The sequence below is a fragment of the Myodes glareolus genome, chromosome 18 (assembly GCF_982192425.1).
Source record: "Myodes glareolus chromosome 18, mMyoGla1.1, whole genome shotgun sequence".
Classification (NCBI taxonomy): domain Eukaryota; kingdom Metazoa; phylum Chordata; class Mammalia; order Rodentia; family Cricetidae; genus Myodes; species Myodes glareolus.
In genome coordinates this window covers 65,456,663-65,478,489 of record NC_142043.1, presented here as the reverse complement: position 1 = coordinate 65,478,489, position 21,827 = coordinate 65,456,663, and the positions used below count along the sequence as shown (strand labels likewise).

General features: G+C 44.6%; 1 protein-coding gene across 1 annotated transcript in view; it reads left to right on the top strand.

Annotated features, from left to right (window-relative positions):
- The first annotated feature begins 294 nt into the window (after positions 1–294).
- The window catches only part of Cmtr1 (cap methyltransferase 1), a 46,566-nt gene continuing 25,033 nt past the window's right edge, over positions 295–21,827 (top strand). Inside the window, exons 1-4 of the mRNA XM_048451268.3 lie at positions 295–430; positions 2,704–2,838; positions 18,469–18,620; positions 19,963–20,121. Of these exons, the coding sequence (XP_048307225.3) occupies positions 2,709–2,838; positions 18,469–18,620; positions 19,963–20,121 (441 nt within the window). The 5' untranslated portion in view covers positions 295–430; positions 2,704–2,708. The remainder of the gene's footprint in view (positions 431–2,703; positions 2,839–18,468; positions 18,621–19,962; positions 20,122–21,827) is intronic.

Below are 21,827 nucleotides of genomic sequence, written 5' to 3'. Positions count from 1 at the left end.
GTAAAAACCAGTAAAACATCACATGATTTATTCAGGCATCTTGGGAGTTTTTCTCTTCAAGTACCCAACAAGATGAAGTAAACTGAGGTGAAGGATTCACTCCTCCTCTTCCCTAGCGAGCAGAAGACCCTGCGTTTCTTATGCAAGGCCACCCTTCCGCGCAGGCGCCTCGTGCGCCCAGCGCCGCCTGACCCGGGCTTTTCCCAGGGCCCAAGTCTTAAACCGGCGGGGGCGGGGCTGGCGGGCTCGTGACGTTATTAAGCGGCGCCGCCCGTAGGGCGGGATCTTAGCGCGACGGCGCAGCTGGCCGGCCGGGTGAGGAAACGAAAGTGAGGGAGGAGGAGGAGGTTGCAGGGCCAGGCTCGGCGGCGGTAGTGGCGGCCTGACCCCCTCGTCTCCGCTCGCCGGTAGCTGGCCCCATCCCCTCAGAGTGAGTGCCGGCGCGCGGCCCGGGGGGAGCGAACGGGCGGGCGCGCGGGCGCAGCATCCTTCCCTTGTGGCGGCGACTCTGCCCACCTTCTAGTAGCTTCTCTCCGCTCCTGCCCCCTTCTCGCCAGCAACCTCTCGGAGCCCGGGCTGCCGCTGCTGCTGGTCGCCGCGCACACAGTCTCACACCTGACGTTCCCAAACGAGAAGCTCGCTCCCCACCCCCACCCCATGGCGTTCCCTTCCCGCCCCGGTGCGAAGCCCGGCCCCGGACGCGGAGGCTGCAGAGGGCGGCTGAACCCCGCGGCGGGGAGGAAGCAGGCCTCGGTGCCGTGCTCCCAGAAGTGCCGGGTCCGAGCGCGTCTGCCTTTGTGGGTGGCTCGCTAGCTCCGCGGCCTTCCCCTGGCGGGGAGAAGGAGAGGTTGGATTGGATGTCCCGCGAGGTCCCCACTCGAAGGCGCTGTGGTGGAGGAGACGTTCGTATCTGCCGCCTTGCCTTCCACACCGAGCTCGCCGCGCGCCAGGCTCCCCACTTTTGCGTGCTCTGGAGGAAGGCTCTGCCGAGCTCCCCGAAGGCTTCCCTGTGGGCCCTTTCGGGCGGCCTAAGATGTCAAGTGAAACGCTCCGGGAGGCCTTGCTTTCTGTTTGTTAGGGCTCCTAGTCTTCCTGCTTCCCTCTGATAGGCGCTGCCCGGGTCACTTAAGAAGTTGCCTCCCGGGAAAGGGGTGACTGTACGTTGGGTCCACCGGTTCGTCCTTGGGCGTGGAAACGGCATCCAGTGTTTTGCTAGGTTTCGGGGTGCAGGAAAGGATCACTAATCCCCTTCCAGTTTCATGACTTTCTTGCTTCGGCTGCTGTTGCAGAAACCCATTCTTCTTTTTTTTTTTTTGCCCCCAGCAAATGTTTTGAAATAAGTTGGACTGGGTCTGACTTTTGTATGACTTTACTGAGTAGTCAGTTCACAGTGAAAACATGCTCTTCAAATCCCGGTGTGTCTGACTACACGCCGCAGACGCCTTTCCCCCAAGATGTCAGTTTACCTGACTTTGTCTTTTTCTCCTCCCTGAGCCCAGTTTGCGGATACACTCCTCAGGATCTCGTGATCATTTCATTCCATCCATTTTTGTAAAAAATATTTTTACTATTTTAAGTTGTGGGCATGTGCGAGCCTGTAGTTGCCTGCAGAGGTCAGAGGAGTCTGCGTCCCTGGAGCTAGAGTTACTTACTAGCGTTTGTGAGCTATCCGAGTGAGTGGCGGGAACTGAATTCAGACCTGTACACACTGGGACCTGTTGAGCCATGCCTCCAGCTCCTTAGCAGTTTGTTTTTATTTAAAACTTCTTGTGTACACCTCATGGCCATCATGGCACTGACTGCTTGCAGCTTCATGTTTTTTTATTTTCACCCTTGCATTGCTGGACTGAAATCCACAGCCTTGCACATGCAGGGCAGGGCTCTCTCCCTGAGCTACATCCTCCCATCCTTGGTGTTTTGCTGCAAGTTCTCTCAAACTCAGGTTTGTCTCAAACTCAGACTCTGGAGTGCTGAGACACAGGCATACACTAGCCACACCCAGCACTCTGCTCTTTATCATGTGAGGTGTAGTCCTAGTCTTAAAATTAATGTCAAAAAATAAAAATTTATAGAAAGGAAAAAAATTAGTGTCTATATTCCAGGACTCTGACAGCTACCTACCTGTTGTCCCAGAATCTTTCTTACTCTTGGTCTAACCAGCTAATGCTTCCATGCCTTAGACTAGTACTTTCATATTTCAGACATGAAATAAACTAAATTCCAGCATTTTGTGTCATGTTTTCTAATATCTTATTTTTTCTGGCAAAAATGATAGAAAAAAATCATTCTATGGTGGTTCTCACAAATACTGGTGGCTGTTATTTAGTAGGTTCCGTAATTTGTTTCTAGTGCACAGTGTCATGAATAGCCACTATTGCCTCAAGAGGACAAAGTAACAAGTACTCAAAGGCCTTTTTTCCTCCCTTGTTGAATTAATCTAACTTTTTGGTATCGACACCAGTGGCCCCTGGGTTTTTAAGTCTGAGATCACCTTGTTTCCCGGTAAAACTGACCATTGTTCCTGAAATCCAGAGCTTGGCCATCCTTCCCTACACCTTACTTGGAGGAAGAGGTCCTAAGATATGCGGGGGGGGGGGGGGGGGCTCCATCGTATCTAGCTGATGGCTGTTGATACTTTGGGATCCTTGCTTAATTCCCGGTACTTATACCCCAAGAGCTGACTGATGGGATTTGTGGTTGTAGTAACAATGAAGAGGAGAACTGATCCAGAGTGCACTGCCCCCCTCAAGAAACAGAAGCGGATTGGGGAATTTGCCCGGCATCTCAGCTCTACATCTGATGATGAACCTCTCTCCTCTGTCAATCATGCAGCAAAAGGTATGCTGGGTTATGTGATCTGAGGCCACTATGTGATCACTATGTGATCTGGTGGTTTGAAGCCTTAGTGCTTGAATTGAGCAGACTATAGTTTACTGCCCCTTGAACAAAATTAGAAATTTGACAGAAATAGACTTTAATTCTGCTATTATTCTCCTACTAAGACTAGGGAAACTTGTTTTAACTTTAAAAAAGGGGTGTATGGTCATGTCCAGAAGTGCCTTAATTCTGTTACTGGTCCTTCAACAGGTGACATTCTCACTGCCTCAAGTCAGGTAGAAGAAGTGGTAACTTTGAGTGCCGTGGTTTTAATAGCTATTTATTAATTTTGGGGCATAGATGTGGGGTGTAACTGCCTGGTCTGACTTTGGTCCTTGCATACAGTTTTCTCAGTTCCTGCAGCTGTAATTAGAAATACCCAGCTGTGATGGAGCATCACTCTGATTGCTGTTTATATTCAGCATGAAGATTTAGTTGGTTAGGTTAAAAGAAACTTTGCTTTGCCTGCAGGTTAACATTGTGAACATGCACAGTGCCTGAATTCACTTCATAGCCAGGCAATTAGATGTACTCTATTATACAGCTCTATTCATTTATTTGTTTTTTTTCCTTTTTCCTCTTTCATTTACTTATTGTTACTTTTTGAGAGAATTTTCTAATTGTCCTGGAACTCACTATGTAGACAAGACTGACCTTAAACTCACAGAAATCCTCCTGTTTCTGCCTCCTAAGTGCTGGGATTAAATGTGTGTGCTACTCTGCTTCCATTCATTTCTGAGTGCAGCACTGCTTACAACAGAACTTTGTCCTCTCACTTCTGGAGACTAGCAGTCTCAACCAGACTCTCAGTAGGGCTGCATCTCCCTACGAAGGCTCTTGGGAACACTTCCCTTCCTTACTTCTGTAATGTCTGGTGACTCACTGGCAATCCTTGGTACCATATGGCTCTAGTGGTAGTGTGTCTCTAGTTTCTGCCTCTGCTTTCTGTGTCTGTGTCCACATTTCCCTACTAGGAGGATGGCAGGCATTGGGTTAGGATTTATGCCACTTCAATGTTACTTTATTTTAACATGATTATATCTGTAAAGACCCTATTTCCAAATAAAATTCCTTCTCAGTTTGTAAGTGACAGGAATTTTGAAGGAACACACTATATCCAACCCAGTACACTAACCGGCTTGCATTTTGCTTGCTCTGTGTGATCACTGGTAAACTGGAATGAAACTTTGTAACAGACTGACTAAAAGGTGACTAAAAGGATGTGATGCTTCCTTTGTGGGTGTTGGTTTATTTACTAGTGTAGGCTCACAGAAGGACAGTTACACATTTGCTGTACCAGTGAAGCTGCCTAGAGAAAAACTTGATAGTGGTGAGCCTAGTGTATCTTTTTTCCTTTTTTTCATATTTAACTTTGTTTTATATGCAATAGTGTGAAGGTGTCTGATCCATTAGAACTGGAGTTACAGTTGTGAGCTGCCGTGTGGGTGCCGGGAATTGAATCCAGGTCCTCTTGAAGAGCATTCAGTACTCTTACCTGCTGAGCCATTTCTCCAGCTCTGAGTCTAATGTATCTCTGGCACAGGTGTGATATGGTCTGGTAAGAGACTCTCATGACCTTGCGTTGAGGTAGGGCTGTCTTCAAAGACTCAGTGGCGTTGCACATGGACACATATGCCTTGTCCCTGTCTGTCTGAGGTGTTGACACCAGAGAGATCACTTGAGGTAAAGAGATTGAGACCAGCCTGAGCAATGCTGTGGGACCTGTCCACAAAACAATTGTAAAAAGGTATAAGGGGTAGCTGAGCGGGAGGTGATGATAGGCAGAGGCAAGTGGATCTCTGCGATTGTGAGGACAGCCTGGTCTGCAGAGCGAGTTCCAGGACAGCCAGGGCTACACAGAAACCCTGTTTTGAGAAATGAAACAAAACAAAAAAGTCTGAGTGATTTCAGGGTAGAAGAGAAAGTCTATATGTGACCAGGGTCAGTAAATGGAAAGAAAGAAACAAGAACATCCATAGGTCCCCTTGGGTATGCAGAGGTCTATGAGGGACAAGGGAGCGTGTGCTTGGGTCGTAAGTGCCTAGTGCTCAGTGGATCTTTGGATGTCTTTGGAAAAGTGAGAGGACAGCTCCCTGGTGAGGACGGTGAGTATATAAAGTTGAGGCTCCTTTAAGGAAACTAGTCTGATTGACAGTTTTGGGCTTTATGTTTTTTTGAGATAGGGTTTCTCTCTGTAGAAATCTGTTGGAGCCTGTCCTGGAACTTGCCAGGCTGACCTCTAAATCACAGAAATTTGCCTGCCTCTGCTCCCCACTGAGTGCTGGATAAATGGCCTGTGCTACGATTGCCTGGCCTATGATTGACATTTTAAGCTTTTTTTTTTTTAAGATTTATTTTTTTATGTATACAGTGTTTTGCCTGCATGTATGCCTGCACCCCAGAATAGGGCACCAGATCTTATTATAGATGGTTGTGAGCCACCATGTGGTTTCTGGGAATTGAACTCAGGACCTGAAAGAGCAGCCAGTGTCTTAACCATCTCTCCAGCCCAGACATTTTAAACTTTTAAAAATGTGTCTGTGAAGTGTGATTACCTGTTGGGGAATATTATTTTCAGGTGTATGACTTTGTTTACGTAGCGTTTGTTTAACTCTGTGAAGCTGTGTTACTGTGCTTGTCTAACACACCTGATGGTCTAATAAAGAAATGAACGGCCAATAGCGAGGATAGGCCGGGCTGGCAGGCAGAGAGGATAAATACAGAAGGAGAAATCTGGTGGGAGAGAGAACGAGGAGGACGTCAGGGGCCAGCCACCCAGTCTCCCAGGCAGCCACTGAGTAAGAAAGAAAGATATACAGAATACCAGAGGAAAAAGGTAGATGGGTTAATTTAAGAAAAGCTAGCAAACCGGGCAGTGGTGGCTCACGCCTTTAATCCTAGCACTCGGGAGGCAGAGGTGGGCAGATCTCTGTGAGTTTGAGGCCAGCCTTTACTACAAGAGCTAGTTCTAGGACAAGCTCCAAAGCTGCAGAGAGACCCTGTCTTGAAAAACCAAAATAACAACAACAACAACAACACCTAGCAACAAGCCAAGCTAAGGCCAGGCATTCATAACTAAGACTAAGCCTTCATGTGAGATTTATTTGGCAGGACCCCCGCCAAAGGGAACCCAAAAGAGTAAAAACAAACAAACAAACAAACCATATAACAATTACTGGCCTGGCATACACCCTTAATTTTACAAAATAGCTTTAACCTTTTCCGGAAGTAGCTTCATGACTCAGGCCTGACTATTGCTGCCGAGTGTGGAGAGTGGAGATTGGGACTGGCCAGCTTCATGTGTGTCTGACAGTAGACCAGTTGGTTGTTTTTTCAGTTGTAGAAAACAAGGCAGAGGCAAACCAGCATAGCTACATATTTCCAGGTTCATTTACTATAAGGAGAGAACAGCCTCACAGTGACAGTGACAGGACAAGATCAGCCTGACTGCTCCGTGGTTCCTGCTCTCTTGCATGCCTGGCAGTGGAGCAAAGTACTTAGTCCATAGTTTCTAGAGAGGACTGAGAAAAGGTCATGGTGTCATCTTTCTAAGAATATGAAACTCCTGGCGTCTTTCCTTTGCCCATCCCTCCTCCGTCTTTCGGACTGTGTTCTGTATCAGCTCCTCTTAGGCGTCTCCAGGACAGTGCTCTGCCAAGCTTGCTGTCTCCTGAGTTGCATGTAAGGCTCTCCTCTTCAGGCTGTTGAATTACAACAGGGATGTTTCCATCTACTCACGTTTCTCTGCCTGCACATATAGTTCAGCTAGATAATTGAGAAATGCCCTTTGGGGACAATCAAAATAGAAAAATAGTACTGACTATTCCTGTCTGGACCTTGTGTTTTCTTCCTTTGCTGGATCAATGTGATGATTCATTAGCAGATCTATTTAATCAGTTTGTTTGTTTGACATTTTTCTCAGGTAGATCATTGCCAACTCAGCAGCTTGACATTTAGCCGAGGAAAAGAAGAAAGGGATATTATCATGGGCATCTTGGCATCAGTATCTTCCAGGTGTTCTAGAGGAATTTGAAAGCATTTTCAAGTGTAAATAAACTCTTAGAAGCTCAGAGTCAGATAACCTTCTTGAAGTAAGAGAGGTAGTTGGCAGCATCTTGTTCTTTTTAGTTGCTTCTAACAGGAAAATTGGTCTAGATCCCAGGAATTTTTTTTTTTTAAAGGTGTGCATGTAGTGTGGGGCTCAGGATCCTCTTGTAGCTGGTTGGTTTGGAAGTGGCAGACCAACCAGCAGCACATGAAAAGCTGCTTTCCCCCGACCAGGTTTAATTCTTCCCTCAATAGGCTTTTGCCCTGGAACACGATTGCTTTCCTATCAGTCCAGATTCATGGCCTTAATCAAAAACTCTCTTTATCAGTTTCTGTTTAAATTGCTTAATGAGTTACTTTTTGTTTGACATGAAGGAGAAATGGCATCTTTAAGCAAGAATGAGTGTATTCCCTAGCACTTGATAGGTAGGATGTGGTGCTCATTAAAATTCATATTTTATTCTGTATCTGTGTGCTTCTCACCTTGGCTAGGATTGGTTGGAGCTGCCTCTCTTTGGGTTATCACTTTCATTTTTAACCTTGGCATACTCGTCTTACTGTTCTAAAGGTGGTGAGAACCCTGAACATCTGGCTGTGGGATGTGTGCCACACCACACTACTGGATCCTGAAGGATCCTCCTGGCTCCTGAGCTGGAGCATGCACAACCCCCTTTCAAAAGATGCTCTCAGGGTAGGCCTGTGCATGTCTACAGCTTCTAAGCCTGAATCAACAGATTTCCCAGGAGAACCATCAGGGCACATTCTCAGCCCGGCCCTTTACTACTGAGCAGTTCCGGTTAAAGGAATGGAGGCACCTTAGAAAGAGAATCTGCACTTTGGAGCACCATTCCTTAGCGTGTGGACTCTGCTGCAGAGCTCTCTCTCCTCCACATGGGAGGTGACAGATTGCAGCCTGGGAAGCGTCTTGAGCCGTCAGAAGGCCTTGCCTCGCAGAGCTGCTGCCTGATTTCTCTGGAAAGAAACCAATCTCTTCTCAAAGCTTGGAGTGGTGATTCTTTATAGCTGCGTGGTGTGTCCCTCCCACCCCCAGTTTTCGCAGCAGAGTACAAAACAGAAAATAAATACCGCCTCACCTCTCTGTTTCCATGGTTACTTATTGTTAATGTTCTGTCCTTTCCTCTTGAGTAGCACTCTCTGCCACTGTGACGTGTGCTACATTGATGGATATAAGTGAGATACTTATTAAGAAAATTGGGCAGCCATCTTAATAGGAAGGGGCAGATTTCATGCTCTTAAACTAAAATTCCCTCTGGTTTAGAAAACACAATTTTGAGTATGTTTCGAGTGGGTTTTTGTTGTTGTTGTTGTTGTTGTTGTTCCACACATTTACTGGCCTTTTTCTTTTCTTTCTTTTTTTTTTTTGCAGAATTTTTTATTCTTTAAAATGCACATTTATCTTACCTGTTAAATTTCAAGTTCTCTGACAGTTATTTTTCCATAAAAAGTGTCCTATTTTACTTAGTATTGGGCCTATCAAGAACAGGTTCTGAACCAAAGGAGCTGTCTGACCTAGACAAGCAATGGGCCTTTTGTTGTTTTTTGTTTGTTTTGTTTTGTGTTCTTTTTCAAGGCAGGGTTTCTCTGTGTAACAGCTCTGACTTTCCTGGAACTCACATTGTAGACCAGGCTGGCCTCAAACTCACAGTGATCCTCCTGCCTCTGCCTCCCAAGTGCTGTAATTAAAGGCATGTGCCACCACCACTGCCCAGCTTTTTTCTTTTTCTTGTGTTAATTGATATTTATTGAGCTCTACATTTTTCTCTGCTCCCCTCAATGCCTCTCCCCTCCCCTTTAATCCTCTCCCAAGGTCCCATGCTCCCAATTTACTCAGGAGATGTTGTCTTTTTCTACTTTTCTACTTCCCATGTAGATTAGATCTATGTAAGTCTCTATTAGTGTCCTCATTGTTGTCTAAGTTCTCTGGGATTGTGATTTGTAGGCTGACTTTCATTGCTTTATGTTTAAAAACCACCTATGAGTGAGTACATGTGATAATTGTCTTTCTGTGTCTGGGTTACCTCACTCAAAATAATGTTTTCTAGCTCCATCCATTTTCCTGCAAAATTCAAGCTGTCGTTATTTTTTTCTGCTGTGTAGTACTCCATTGCATAAATGTACCACATTTTTTTTTATTCATTCTTCGATCGAGGGGCATTTAGGTTGTTTCCAGGTTCTGGCTTTGACAAACAAAGCTGCTATGAATATAGTTGAGCACATGTCCTTGTGGCACAATTGAGCATCCTTTGGATATATACCCAAAAGTGGTATTACTGGATCTTGAGGAAGGTTGTTTCCTAATTTTCTGAGAAATTGCCACACTGACATCCAAAGGGGTTGTACCAGCTCGCATTCCCACCAGCATGCCATCACATAACCCCCTACTAAAACCACCATCACACAACAAATAATGTAAAAAAAAAAATTATCATAAAGAAATTTAATTTAGCCATGTGGTGGTGGTGGTGCACGCCTTTAATCCCAGCACTTGGGAGGCAGAGGCAGGCGGATCTCTGTGAGTTCGAGGCCAGCCTGGTCTACAAGAGCTAGTTCCAGAACAGAGTCCAAAGCTACAGAGAAACCCTGTCTCAACAAACCAAAAAACAACAACAAAAAAAGTGTAAGAAAAGGGCTGCAGAGATTGCTGAGTGCCCTACACCTGTCAGTTGGCTCACAAAGGCCTATGCCTGTTGCTCCTTGGAATCTGACACCTCTTCTGGACTCTGAGAGCACCTGTCCTCAACATGTGCACATACGCCCATACACCTGCCCTCACATGTGCATATGCACCCACACACCTGTCCTCACATGTGCTTATGCACCCACACACCTGTCCTCACATGTGCACATGCACCCACACACCTGTCCTCACATGTGCACACACGCCCACACACCTGTCCTCACATGTGCATATGCACCCACACACCTGTCCTCACATGTGCACACATGCCCACACACCTGTCCTCACATGTGCACATGCGCCCACTCACCTGTCCTCACATGTGCATATGCGCCCACACATACACATGATTTAAAGATAGAAATCTTTTTTTTTTCAAAGTTTATTAAATTATAAAAGTTTCCATTTCCGCCCCTCCTCCCAACACCCTCCCACTTCCCCCCTCCCCCTCCTCCTCCCTCTCCATCCCTAAGAGCAGTCAGGGCTTCCAGCCCTGTGGGAAGTTCAAGTTCCTCCCCCCTCCTTCCAGGTCCAGGAAGGTGAGTATCCAAACAGACTGGATCCCAAAAATCCAGTATATGCAGAGGAAACAAGTGTCAGTGTCATTGTCAATGGCTTTTCAGAAAGGCTCCGGGCCAGCCACATTCACAGAAAATGACTGTGTGGGACAAACCTTTTTCTTTAGATAGAAATCTTGAAACAAAACCCGAGCTGTTTCATTCTGCTCTTTGTGATAGACAACTAGATCAGGTTTGTCCCACACAGTCATTTTCTATTCTGTTTCCAGGCCCCAGTCCCTGTGTGTGTGCATCGCACTTTCAGGGTCATCAGTTTCATTGTTTTTATGTATCTTAGCTTTCAAATCTCAATTACAATGCAAGTACAAGAAATTAAAATGCATCATTATATTTTCTACCCAAGAGTCAGGACGCTGTATTAATACATATTATCCTGATCTTCATGTTAATTATTTTTGCTACTAGGACATCATGTATGCTGGTTAAGAGCGCTACACAGAATTATATAGCCCAGTGGTTATTATTATTTAAATTTTAAAAAGATTTGATTTGCCAGGTGGTGGTAGTGCAGGCCTTTAATCCCAGCACTTGGGAAGCAGAGGCAGGTAGATTTCTGTGAGTTCAAGGCTAGCCTGGTCTACAAGAGCTAGTTCCAGGACAGGCTACAAACCTACAGAGAAACCCTGTCTTGAAAAACCAAAAAAAAAGTTTTTTATGTGTATGAGTTTTGCCTACATATATGTATATATACCATATCTGTGCCTGGTGCACATGGTGGTCAGAAGAGGGTGCCAAATCTCCTGGAACTGGAATTAAAGATGGGAAAGAGCTGCCATGTTTGTGTTGGGAATTGAATCTGGGTCTGCTCAAGAGCTGCAAGAGCTCTTAACCTCTGAGCCCTCTCTCCATTATTAAGTGCTTATTCTTTTTTTAAAGCATGTATTTATAATAAATTTTGTTATGGTAGTTTCATACATGTATATAATGTAATAATGTAATAATATAATGTAATAATGCGTTTTAATCATATTCACACATTCACCCCCATGACTCTCTAACCTCTTTGCCTGATCCCGACTAGCCAGCTCCCTTCTACTTTTATGGAGAGACTCAGTGACAAAAATAGACAGACACCCCCAGTGTGTCTCCTTAGGATTGATTACATGCTCATGGGTGAGGGTTTGTTTACAGGAGTTGTGGGCACCTTACCAGTGGCCATACCACTGAAGAAGTGTCTCTCCCTCCCCCATCAACCGTTGGCCATGTATACATCCTTGGGGAGGGGCCCAAGAACAACCCACCTCCTATGACAGATGCTGATGGACCCCGTCTTGTGCAGGTAATCACTGCTGTAGTTCAAGAGTGCAGCAGCTGTCTTAGCCCGAAGCGAGAGCTCTGCACCTCTCCCTCCTTCCGGCTCTTACATCCTTTCCGCCCCTTTTTTCCTGATCTGTTCTTGGAAGGAATGACAGAGCTTTCCTATTTTTAGTTGGACATTTAAATTATTTTAAAAGATTAAAAAATGATTCTCTGTGTGGGTATGTGCATGTGAGTGCAGATTCCTTCTGAATCTAGGAGGTGTTGGGTCTCTTGGAGTTGAAGTTACAGGAAATCGTGGGCTGCTCTTTGTGGGTGCTGGGAACCTAATTCTGGTTCTCTGGAAGAGCAATGTATGCTCTTAACTACTGGGCCGTCTCTCTAGCCCCGTGGCTAAAGAATCCCTTATTTTCACTTTGACCAGTTCTGGGCCTCTGCCATTAGCACTACTCACTGCAGAGAGAAGCTTGTCTGCCCGAAGCTGACAGCAGTGTTGCTCTACGGGCATAAACAGTTACTCAGAAAGAAGCCATCTTGTTTCTTTAGCAGACCAGCCGCAGCTTCCCCACTAGGGCTTGTGACCGCCGCAGCTGTGGAATTTGATTGGGTTTATAGCACCGGATGTGAATTCCTCTTGTGGAGTGGGCCTCAACTCCACCTTCTATTATTTTTTGACAGTCTTGGTGATCTGTTTCAATACATACAGCAAGTGTTTTTAGTTCTTGGATCCTTGCAAGAAACTCTTGGTGTGTCTGTGTGTGTGCACGCGCACACGTGCCACAAAGCTAGACTGGGTGATTTCTTCTTCAGTTACTTTCCTCCTTGTTTTGAGACAGAATCTCTCACTGAACCTAGAGTGCTCATTGATTCAGTTAGAGTAGCTGCTGGTTGACTAATAAACTTCAGGAATCCTCCTGTCCTTGCCCTCCCCATGTTACTACTAAGACATGTGCACTGCTGAGCACTGTCCAACTTCTTTTATTTAGTGTTTGAGACAGCGTCTTACCATGTATCCCTGGCTATCCTGGAAAACTGTATGTTGACTAGGCTGACCTTGAACTCAGAGATCCGCAGGCCTCTGCCTCTGCCTCTTGAGTGCTAGGATTGCCCAACTTCTTAAACCTTGGGATCAAAGGTGAGCATCATTATGTGTGGCTCACTGTCTAACCTCTTTATTGTTGTTGTTGTTGTTTTTAAGATTTATTTATTTATTATTTATACAACATCCTCCCTTCTTCATGTATGCCCACACACCAGAGGAGGGCACCAGATCTCATTACAGATGGTTGTGAGCCACCATGTGGTTGCTGGGAATTGAATTCAGGACCTCTGGAAGAGCAGACAGTGCTCTTAACCACTGAGCCATCTCTCTAGCCCGTTCCCCCCTCCCCCATAACAAGGTTTCTCTGTATAGCTCTGACTGTTCTGGAACTTTGTAGACCAGGCCCACCTTGAACACGGAGATCCACCTACTGTCTCCTGAGTGCTAGGATTGCCCAACTTTTTAAACCTTGGCATCAGATTGGACATCACCATCCTTATTTCCTGTTCTGTTTTCCTCTTAGTTTACTGCTGTTTGTACCATTTTTAGTGGAAATGTATAGAAATTCTTGTCCGAAGTTCTGAGAGTGTTTCCATATTCAGGTGGATTTGTCTCAGAAACCTCTTGTGCTGGCTGCCTTCTCTTGTCAACTTAAGCCGTCTGGAAAGAAAGAACCTCAGTTGAAAGATGCCTCCATCACATTGGCCTGTAGGCAAGCCTGCATTGCATTTTCTTGATTAATGATTGATGTGGTAGGACCCAGGCCACTGTGGGCTTTGTTGTCCTGGCAGGTCATCTTGGGTTATATAAAAAAGCTGAGCAAGTCAGCAAGTCGGCTTTAAGTCTTGGCTCTTTCCTCATGCTCTTTGGTGGTCTCTGCTCTGGTTCCTGCCCTGACTCCTTCCCTTAATGAAAGGCAGTAAGCTCTAAGATGACATAAACCCATTCTCCCCAAGTTGCTTTTGGTCATGGTGTTTCCTCACAGTTAGAAATTCTAAGGCAGAGCTTGATACCATGTTCATGGGATGTTGTTGTAATTGACCTGACCGTGGTGTTACACGGTCAGGGGGAGGATTGTAGAAGGAATTTGAAAATTTGGGCTGGAAAAACTGTTGAGTGTTGAGCTTATTGAATGGTTGTGAGAACTTGGAAAATAATGCTCAGAGTAGTGCAGATGATGGAGGCCTGGTTTCAGAGGAAAGTCTGAGAGCCCTTTAAGACTATGGAGTCATTGGTTATTCATGTGAAATTCAAATCAAGAATCTGAAATTCTGGTTAGATGTAACTGATTAAGAAGTGGTCAATACCACTAAGGTGAAACCTTTGCTTTACTTGGGACAATTACTGCTGATTAACTGGAGCTGGGAAATCAATTAAGACTAACAAAGGACCAGCATCGTTGAGGTGAAGACTTCTGGGAGTTTTTTCTTCAGGGTTAGCACGCAGAAGCTATGGTCAAGAGGCGACTGAGACTACTGTTCATTCTGGCTTTGGTAATGTGTGAGATTATCTCACTTAGTACTAGTTTTAAGGGAATAAAGGGTCACAGAAAGCAGCTTGGCACTTTTGAGAGGCTAGGAGAGGCCATTGGAGACACCAGTACAATGTGAGTGACCACTGAGGACAGCAAGGCTGTGGAGTGCAGCGGCCCTGAGCCTGTGAGACAAGCTGCATGTGCTGTGAGTGACAGCTGGAGAAACAGACTGCATAGCCCTTTGGAACCTAGAGGGTTGTAAGTGAGTCCCAGACATCAAGCTGAACTTTTTCTTTTCTTTAAAAGATTTATTTTTTTATTTTGTATACAATATTCTGCCTCCATGTATGCCTGCACGCCAGAAGAAGGCTCCAGATCTCATTGTAGATGGCTGTGAGCCACCATGTAGTTGCTGGGAATTGAACTCAGGACCTCTGGAAGAGCAGCCAGGGTTCTTAACCGCTGAGCCCCAAGCTGAACTTTTTTACATTGTTGAATTTTGGTTTTGCTTGTGACTGGGCCTTGGTTCTTCCCTCTTGGAATAAAAAGTACATAATTTATTTTGATTTACAGGAGGCTACAGTTGCACTCCTCCCAGTCCTTATCTTCTCCATTCCCTTCAGAAAAGAGTAGGCTTCCCAGTGATACCCCCTGAACACAAGACTTGGGTATTTTTAAGAGACTGAACTTTTAAAGTGTAAGAATTTTTTTAAATTATGTTTTATATTGTGATACTAATATTAACATGACATTTTAGGGACAAATGAGAAAAGAAAGATTATAGTTGAATAGTGATGTGTTTGTGTGTCAAGTTGACACGTGGACAGTTGTGTTAGCTAAGTTTTTGTCAGCTTGATGTAAGCTAGGGTCATCTGGAAAGAAGGACTCTCAACTGAGGAAATGCTCCATTGCATTCACCTGTAGGGCATTGTCTTGATCAATGATTGATGAAGCAGGGTCCGACCTACTGATGGTGGCATTCCTGGGCAGGTGGCCCTTGGTTGTATAAGAAAGCAGGCTGAGCACTCCGTGGAGAGAGAGTTAGCAAGTAGCTCTTGGTGCAGGAAAATTGTCTGTATTCTGTCAATCATGTTTTAAGTAAAACGCTGATTGGCCAGGCAGGAGGTGTAGGTGGGAAAACCAGACAGGAAGTGGAAATGATGCAAGGAGAGCAGGAGAATTCTGGGGAGGAGGAAGTTGATTCCTCCCACTCCCACCCAGACCACCGAAGCAGCAGGATGTGATCTGCCAGCTGAAAAAGGTACTGAGCCATATGGCTAAAATAGATCAGAAAAATGGGTTAATCAAGGTGTGAGAGTTAGCTAATAAGTAGCCTGACTTAATGGGCCAATCAGCTTTATAACTTATAGAAATCTCAGTGTGATTTTCTTTGGATTTTCTGGCAGGTGGGAACCGGGCAGGACAGAAACCCAAACAAGCCTTCCCTTCCTGTTACAAGCTCTCTTCCCTGGTCTCTGCTTCAGTTCCTGCCATGACTTCTCTGAAGAATAATAAGCTTTAAGATGAAATAAATCTTTTCCCCCTAAGTTGTTTTTGGTTATGGTGTTTATCACAATAGAACATGACCTGAATAAAATTAGTTTGGAAGAAGTAGCCTTCAAGTCAATAGATTTATAAAGCACAGAACAGTAAATGTGAATGCCCAGACTGAAAAGCATCCCAGCCTGATGAAAGGACAGGTAGCCCATCCTTTCTGTTTGCTGCTGAGTTAGATCTTATGTGGAGTCCTTTGACAAAGTTGGTGGACAGCGGAGAGGATGGCTCAGGCTTCAGCCTCTCCTGTAGAATTTACTCTTCTGCTGTCTGCTCAGTTGGTGGTCCTGATGGAGTTTTTGTTTTCACCCCTAGCCTTCCTTTCTTTTTTTTTCCTTCTCCAATTCCTGTCTCTCCCATTCCCTGCAGTGGACTACCAACCAGCTCCCAAATCATGACTAGATACTTACTGTTAGTTATGAATGCTCAGCTTTAGGCTCGTTTCTTATTAGCTCTTATCACTTAACCAGATTCTCTTTATTCACACTTAGCCTCAGAGCTTTTTACCTTTCTTTCCTTTTGTATGTCTGTTTCACTGCTTCTCATGTCTGTCTGTCTGGTGGCTGCCTGGCTTCTGGTCCCAGGTGTGTCCTTCTCATCCTCCCTTGTTCTCTCCTTCTTTTCTCCCTTCTCTCTCTTTTTTTTCCAAGACAGTGTTTCTCTGTAGCTTTGGAGCCTGTCCTGGAGCTAGCTCTTTCTTGTAGACCAGGCTGACCTCGAACTCCCAGAGATCCACCTGCCTCTGCCTCCCAAGTGCTGGGATTAACGGCGTGTGCCACCACTGCCCAGCTTCCCTTCTCTCTTCTATTCTCTCTGCCTGCTAGTCCCACCTGTCCCTCCTGCCTTGCTGTTGGCCTTTCAGCTTTTGTTTTGTTTTGTTTTGTTTCCTGAGACAGGGTTCCTGTCCTGGAACTAGCTCTTGTAGACTAGGTTGGCCTCGAACTCCCAGAGATCCTCCTACCTCTGCCTCTTGAGTGCTGAGATTAAAAGTGTGCTTTTTTTTATTAGACCAATCAGGTGCCTTAGGCAGGCAAGGCGAAACAAATGCAACATATCTTTACATAATTAAACAAATGCAGCACAAACAAATGTAATACATCTTTACATCGTTAACAAAGGCAGCAGAAACAAATGTAACACATCTTTACACAAATAAACAAATGCAGCACAAACAAATTAACACATATTTACATCATTAACAAAGGCAGCAGAAACAAATGTAACACATCTTTACACAAGTGAAGTAGTATTCCACAGCATAAACAAAAGTAGCATCTTTGCATAGTTAAATATCGCACAACTTCCCTCTTTCTCTTTCTTCTTTTTCTCTTCCTCTAGACAGCTTCAGTGGAGACCTACTCTTTTACCTGCAAGTATAAAGGACTGTGAATGCAAGGAGAACTAACTAGGAGGTTAAGCAATCAGTATTTAGAAATTTGGGCTGGAAAGACGGCTCAACAGGGAAAGGTGCTTGCTACTGAGTCTGAGAACTTGAATTTAGTCTCCAGAACCCACTTCGTAGAAGGAAAAAACCAACTCCTTCAGGTTGTTCTCTGATCTCCACTCAGATCCACTCCCCAGTAACTTACACAAACAAATAAGAAGATAAATTTTTTAAAGAAATAGTTGTTAAATACTGAATAGTAGCAGAAAAAAAAAACATCTTCACTGTTTACAGTTGATAGTGTGCTTCCTCATATATTATTTTAGTTTTTAAGCATCCCTGTGAGGCATGGCCGTCTCAGTTTGATAGTGGATAAAACTGAAAGGTGAGGTAGGAAAATGATTGTGTTTGAGTTTCTGCTTGTTACATACCAGTAAGTGCGGAACTCCAGCTCCCATGGGGTTAAGGTCCCAACGAGGAGAATAACACAGTCGGAGAGTGAATCGAGATGGCTGCCCGATTATTGAAAAAGGCGACACCTTTTATATACTCTATAATTGCACAAAGGATTAAATGAGAAAATGGGTGAATGTGAGCTGGGGTGTGGCTTTTGATCTCAGGTTGAGGAAACTAGCATTGACCTTGATAAGCTAATAGGCACCAGTCATTGTTAATGGATGGGTCACAAGTTCCTCTTGTCAGAGATGAGAATGACTCCCTTTTGGCAAGCAGGAATTTTCTTCAGACCCCAGAGGCACTTTGGGAAAAGGATTTTCTTGGGGAACCAGATACCTCATTATAGAATGTGCAGTTTTTTATATGACTTAGACTTAGTTTTCCAAATATCTAATCCTTAAAGTGAGCAAAAACAAAGCTAGACAGATATTATTGTGAACCTGAGTAGACCTTAGAAATTTAAATCTTTTTTTTTTTTTTGAGTCAGTTTCTCTGTGTAACAGCCCTAGCTGTCCTGGAACTAGCTCTTGTAGACCATGCAGACCTTGAACTAACTCACAAAGATCTGCCTGCCTCTACCTCCCAGGGTGCTGGGATGCCCAGCAGAATTTATAAATTTTAATTATCAAAATGTACCTTACTTATCAAGCATGTTACTTATCTAAATTTTCTAGCAGCCTGGTGTTAGCTTGTGTGGGAGTAGGCAGAGTTATGCTATATGATTCCATAGGGGGGGGGGGATTTTTTTCCAAAGAATTATTTTGTTTTTCAAAGAATTCAAGAAGCTACCATTGTATACATCCTCAGCCTCCATTAAAGCCCACAGGAAACGCTTAATACTGAAAATCATTAACAATGAGAATTGTCATCCAAAAAGTCGAAATGCTGGAACTTTGTCAAGTAATCTGTGACAAATAGGACCTTTGGTGATTTATCCAAGATTATACATCTGGAAAGAGTAGAGATTTGAACCTGGGTCATTGCACGAGTGCCATTCAATGCAGGACACATAGTGGACATAAGCAGACTAAGTGGAATGTGGATGTATAAAGGCCGTTTTGTGTTATGGACTCACCTAATAGTTCTCCCTCTCTCTTCCAGCATCTACCACAAGCCTTAGTGGATCTGACAGTGAGACTGAGGGGAAGCAACCATGTGCGGAGACTTTCAAGGATGACTTCAAAGCAGATTCCCTTGTGGAGGGAACATCTTCTCGCTATTCCATGTATAATAGTGTTTCCCAGAAGCTTATGGTATGTCACTGTTTAGAATGGATTTCTACAGTTGCCCAGGAGGGTGAGAGAAAGAGAGCAAGTATATGTAGGATTTGGGCTGTGGCATAATTGGCATAGGCTAGGTTGTGAGTATTTTTCCTCTACTTTCTGGCTGTTGGGAATTCAGTAGAGAAAGTATAGCCTTCTCTCAATACTTGTGTCTGTCATGTTGGAATCACTCATGAAAAGTGTCAGTGTCTCCTGTCTTGCCCAGAACTGGATCACAGTTTAGTACCCACATTAATTCATGCCTGTCACACGCATGTGTGGGTATGCTTCCCTAGACATGGACGTGTCACAGTTGAGGATGTTCTTGCTTTTTTGCTCTAGTGAATACTCCGGAAAGAAAGAACTCACTTCCTGTTGGTGCTGAAAATAAATGCAAGTAGCATGGGCTCTTTCCATAGAAGGCCCCGCTGTCCTCCCTAGCTTTCACATACACTTACAGGTAGCAAAGAAAAGGGGAAACCTACTCAATTTCCTTGTTGAAATGTAGTGGCTGTACAAAGTTTGTCTTCTGTTCAGCCTCACCAGTGTCAAAGTTGGTTCCAGAATTTTGTCAGATTAGTTTAAGAATGAGATGTGCGCCTGCTGAAGTCAGAGGTCAGAATGCTGTTGAAGCCTGTGAGCTTTGGTCAGTGGAGATGGGGATGCTCATGATTTAGCCCCTGACCCAGGGAACGGGCTTGTGGCTGTTATACAGGATCTGCCCAGTCTGTAAGCGACAGTGGCAGGGTTCCTTGATTGGGTAAGAATCTGTAGGATTTGGATCCCTTCTCTTTGAGGTCTTACCTTTGTCTAGTAACTCTGGAGGTTATAAACAGGACATTCAAAAAGGTGTTTCTGTGCCAGGACATTAAAGTGTCCTCCTCCTCTGTTCTACGTGAAGCAAACTTTCAGGTTACTCTAACTGAATAGGCTCCTGCAAGCCCACACTCCTGGGTAGAAGCTGCTGCTTGAAGCTGCTGTATCCTAAATTAGGTTCTCTTCATTAGCTCTATCCTGGATTTCATTTCCCCTTAATATGACAAAGTAGCTGAAAGGGAGAGCTGTGCAAATGTCCAGGGAGAGTCATTAAGTATTCTCAGTGCTGATCACGGCTCTACAGTCCCCTCTTATGAATCCAGTGTCAGGTTGTCCTAGACATCACCTGCAGAGTGGATAGCTGCTGACCCACAGTGAGTTATTTATGCTTCTTTTCGTCGTCAGGCTAAAAGACAAACTTTAGGCCTTTCTCAGGGTTTATCACAGTGTATGATCTGTGATAGGGATTAAGTAAATGTCTGTTGACTGAATTAATTGTGTTTTGTTCCTTTTTCAGGCCAAGATGGGCTTCAGGGAAGGGGAAGGATTAGGTAAATACAGCCAGGGTCGGAAGGACATTGTGGAGACCTCCAATCAGAAAGGCCGACGTGGTTTGGGTCTGACACTGCAGGGTTTTGATCGGGAACTGAATGTGGATTGGCGGGATGAGCCAGAGGTAAGCTGGTGAAGGTGCAGGAAACAGGAAAGCTGTTGATGTTTTTGAATGGGTGGCTCTCTGAAACCATATTTTAGCAAATTAGAACCCTGGGGAAGCAGTTTGAGCAGAGTGGTTAGAGGGGTTCAATGTTAGCATCTTACATGGAGTGTGTGCTAGCTAGATTTATGTCAACTTGACACAAGCTACATTCATTTTAGAAGAGAGAACCTCAATTGAGAAACTGCCCCCTCCAGATTGGGCAAGCCTGTGATACATTTTCTTGATAGCTAATTGATGTGGGAGGGTCCAGCTCACTGTGGGCAGTACCACCCCAGGCTGGTGGTCCTGGGTATTATAAGAGTGCGCACCTTTACTTCCAGCATCCAGGAGGCAGAAGCAGGAGGATCTCTGAGTCTGTTAAGTACTATTAAGTACAGAGTGAGTTCCAAGATAGCTAGGACTACACAGAGAAAAAACAAAAAAAGAAAGCAGGCTGAGCAAGCCATAATGAACAAGCCAGTAAGCAGCTCCCCTCCAGTGACCTCTGCTTTAGCTCCTGCCTCCAGGTTCCTGTCATGTTTTAGTTCCTGCCCTGACTTCCTTCAGTGGTGGACTGAAGGGAAAATGTAGGGAAATCCTTTCTTTTCTAAACTGCTTTTTGGTCATGGTGTTTGATGACAGCACAAGAGAAACCCTAACTAAGACAGAAAGGACAACACTGAGGCTGTATTCAGAGATAAGACTTTGTTTCTGTTGTTTTCTAGAACTAAGACGGCTCTTTGGCCACACAAAGAACTTTTTTTTAAGATTTATTTATTTATTCATGTATACAGTGTCTGCCTGCATGTATCCCTGCAGGCCAGAAGAGGGCACCAAATCTCATTACAGATGGTTGTGAGCCACCATGGTTGCTGGAATTGAACTCAGGACCTTTGGAAGAGCAGGCAAAGCTCTTAACCGCTGCGCCATCTCTCTAGCCCCACAAGGAACTTTTAATAGCTAAGTGGAATATTCCTAGTAGATTGTTAAACTTCACAGGATAGGGAGTTCTCTCTCTGCTAGGAGGGTCCAACAGGCGAATGGGCCCCCATTACTCCTCAGTTCAGGATGGATTACCAGCCTCTGACATTCTTCCATCTTCACAGGTTTTGTTATCCAGGTTGTACATGTGTTTGCTTGTTTACACTTCTCCTGTTGTACTTTTTACTTGATTGTATTTGTTGTAAGATAGAGAAACTTTTTTTGCATTCAGTTCTATAAGAATGTAGGCTGTGAGCTGGCTGTGGTGGTACACGCCTTTAATCCCAGCACTCAGGAGGCAGAGGCAGGTGGATCTCTGTGAGTTTAAGGCCATCATGGTCTACAGAGCAAGTTCTAGTTCCTTTGCAAGCCAATTCTCACACATACCAGAAAGTGCTATATCTCCAGGCCGAAAAGAGGCTTTTAAAATTTGTTCCCATGCATAGTGTTGAAGTTTTGTTTATTTTATTTTCAAACGATTTGAAGTAGGTATAATAAAAGTGCCCGAAAATAGTGATGATAATAATCTGAGATATTAGCATTACAGAGTTGAGGTTCAGGGAAGCAGCACCATTGTCTGACCATCTGCATAGTGGCAGTAGATGGGCAGGTGTGGCTGTGAGCGCTGGGGAACTGCTGTCATTGTTACTGTATGCATGCATTGGCTCCTTGTCCTCACTTGTGTGGAAACGAATAGATAGAGG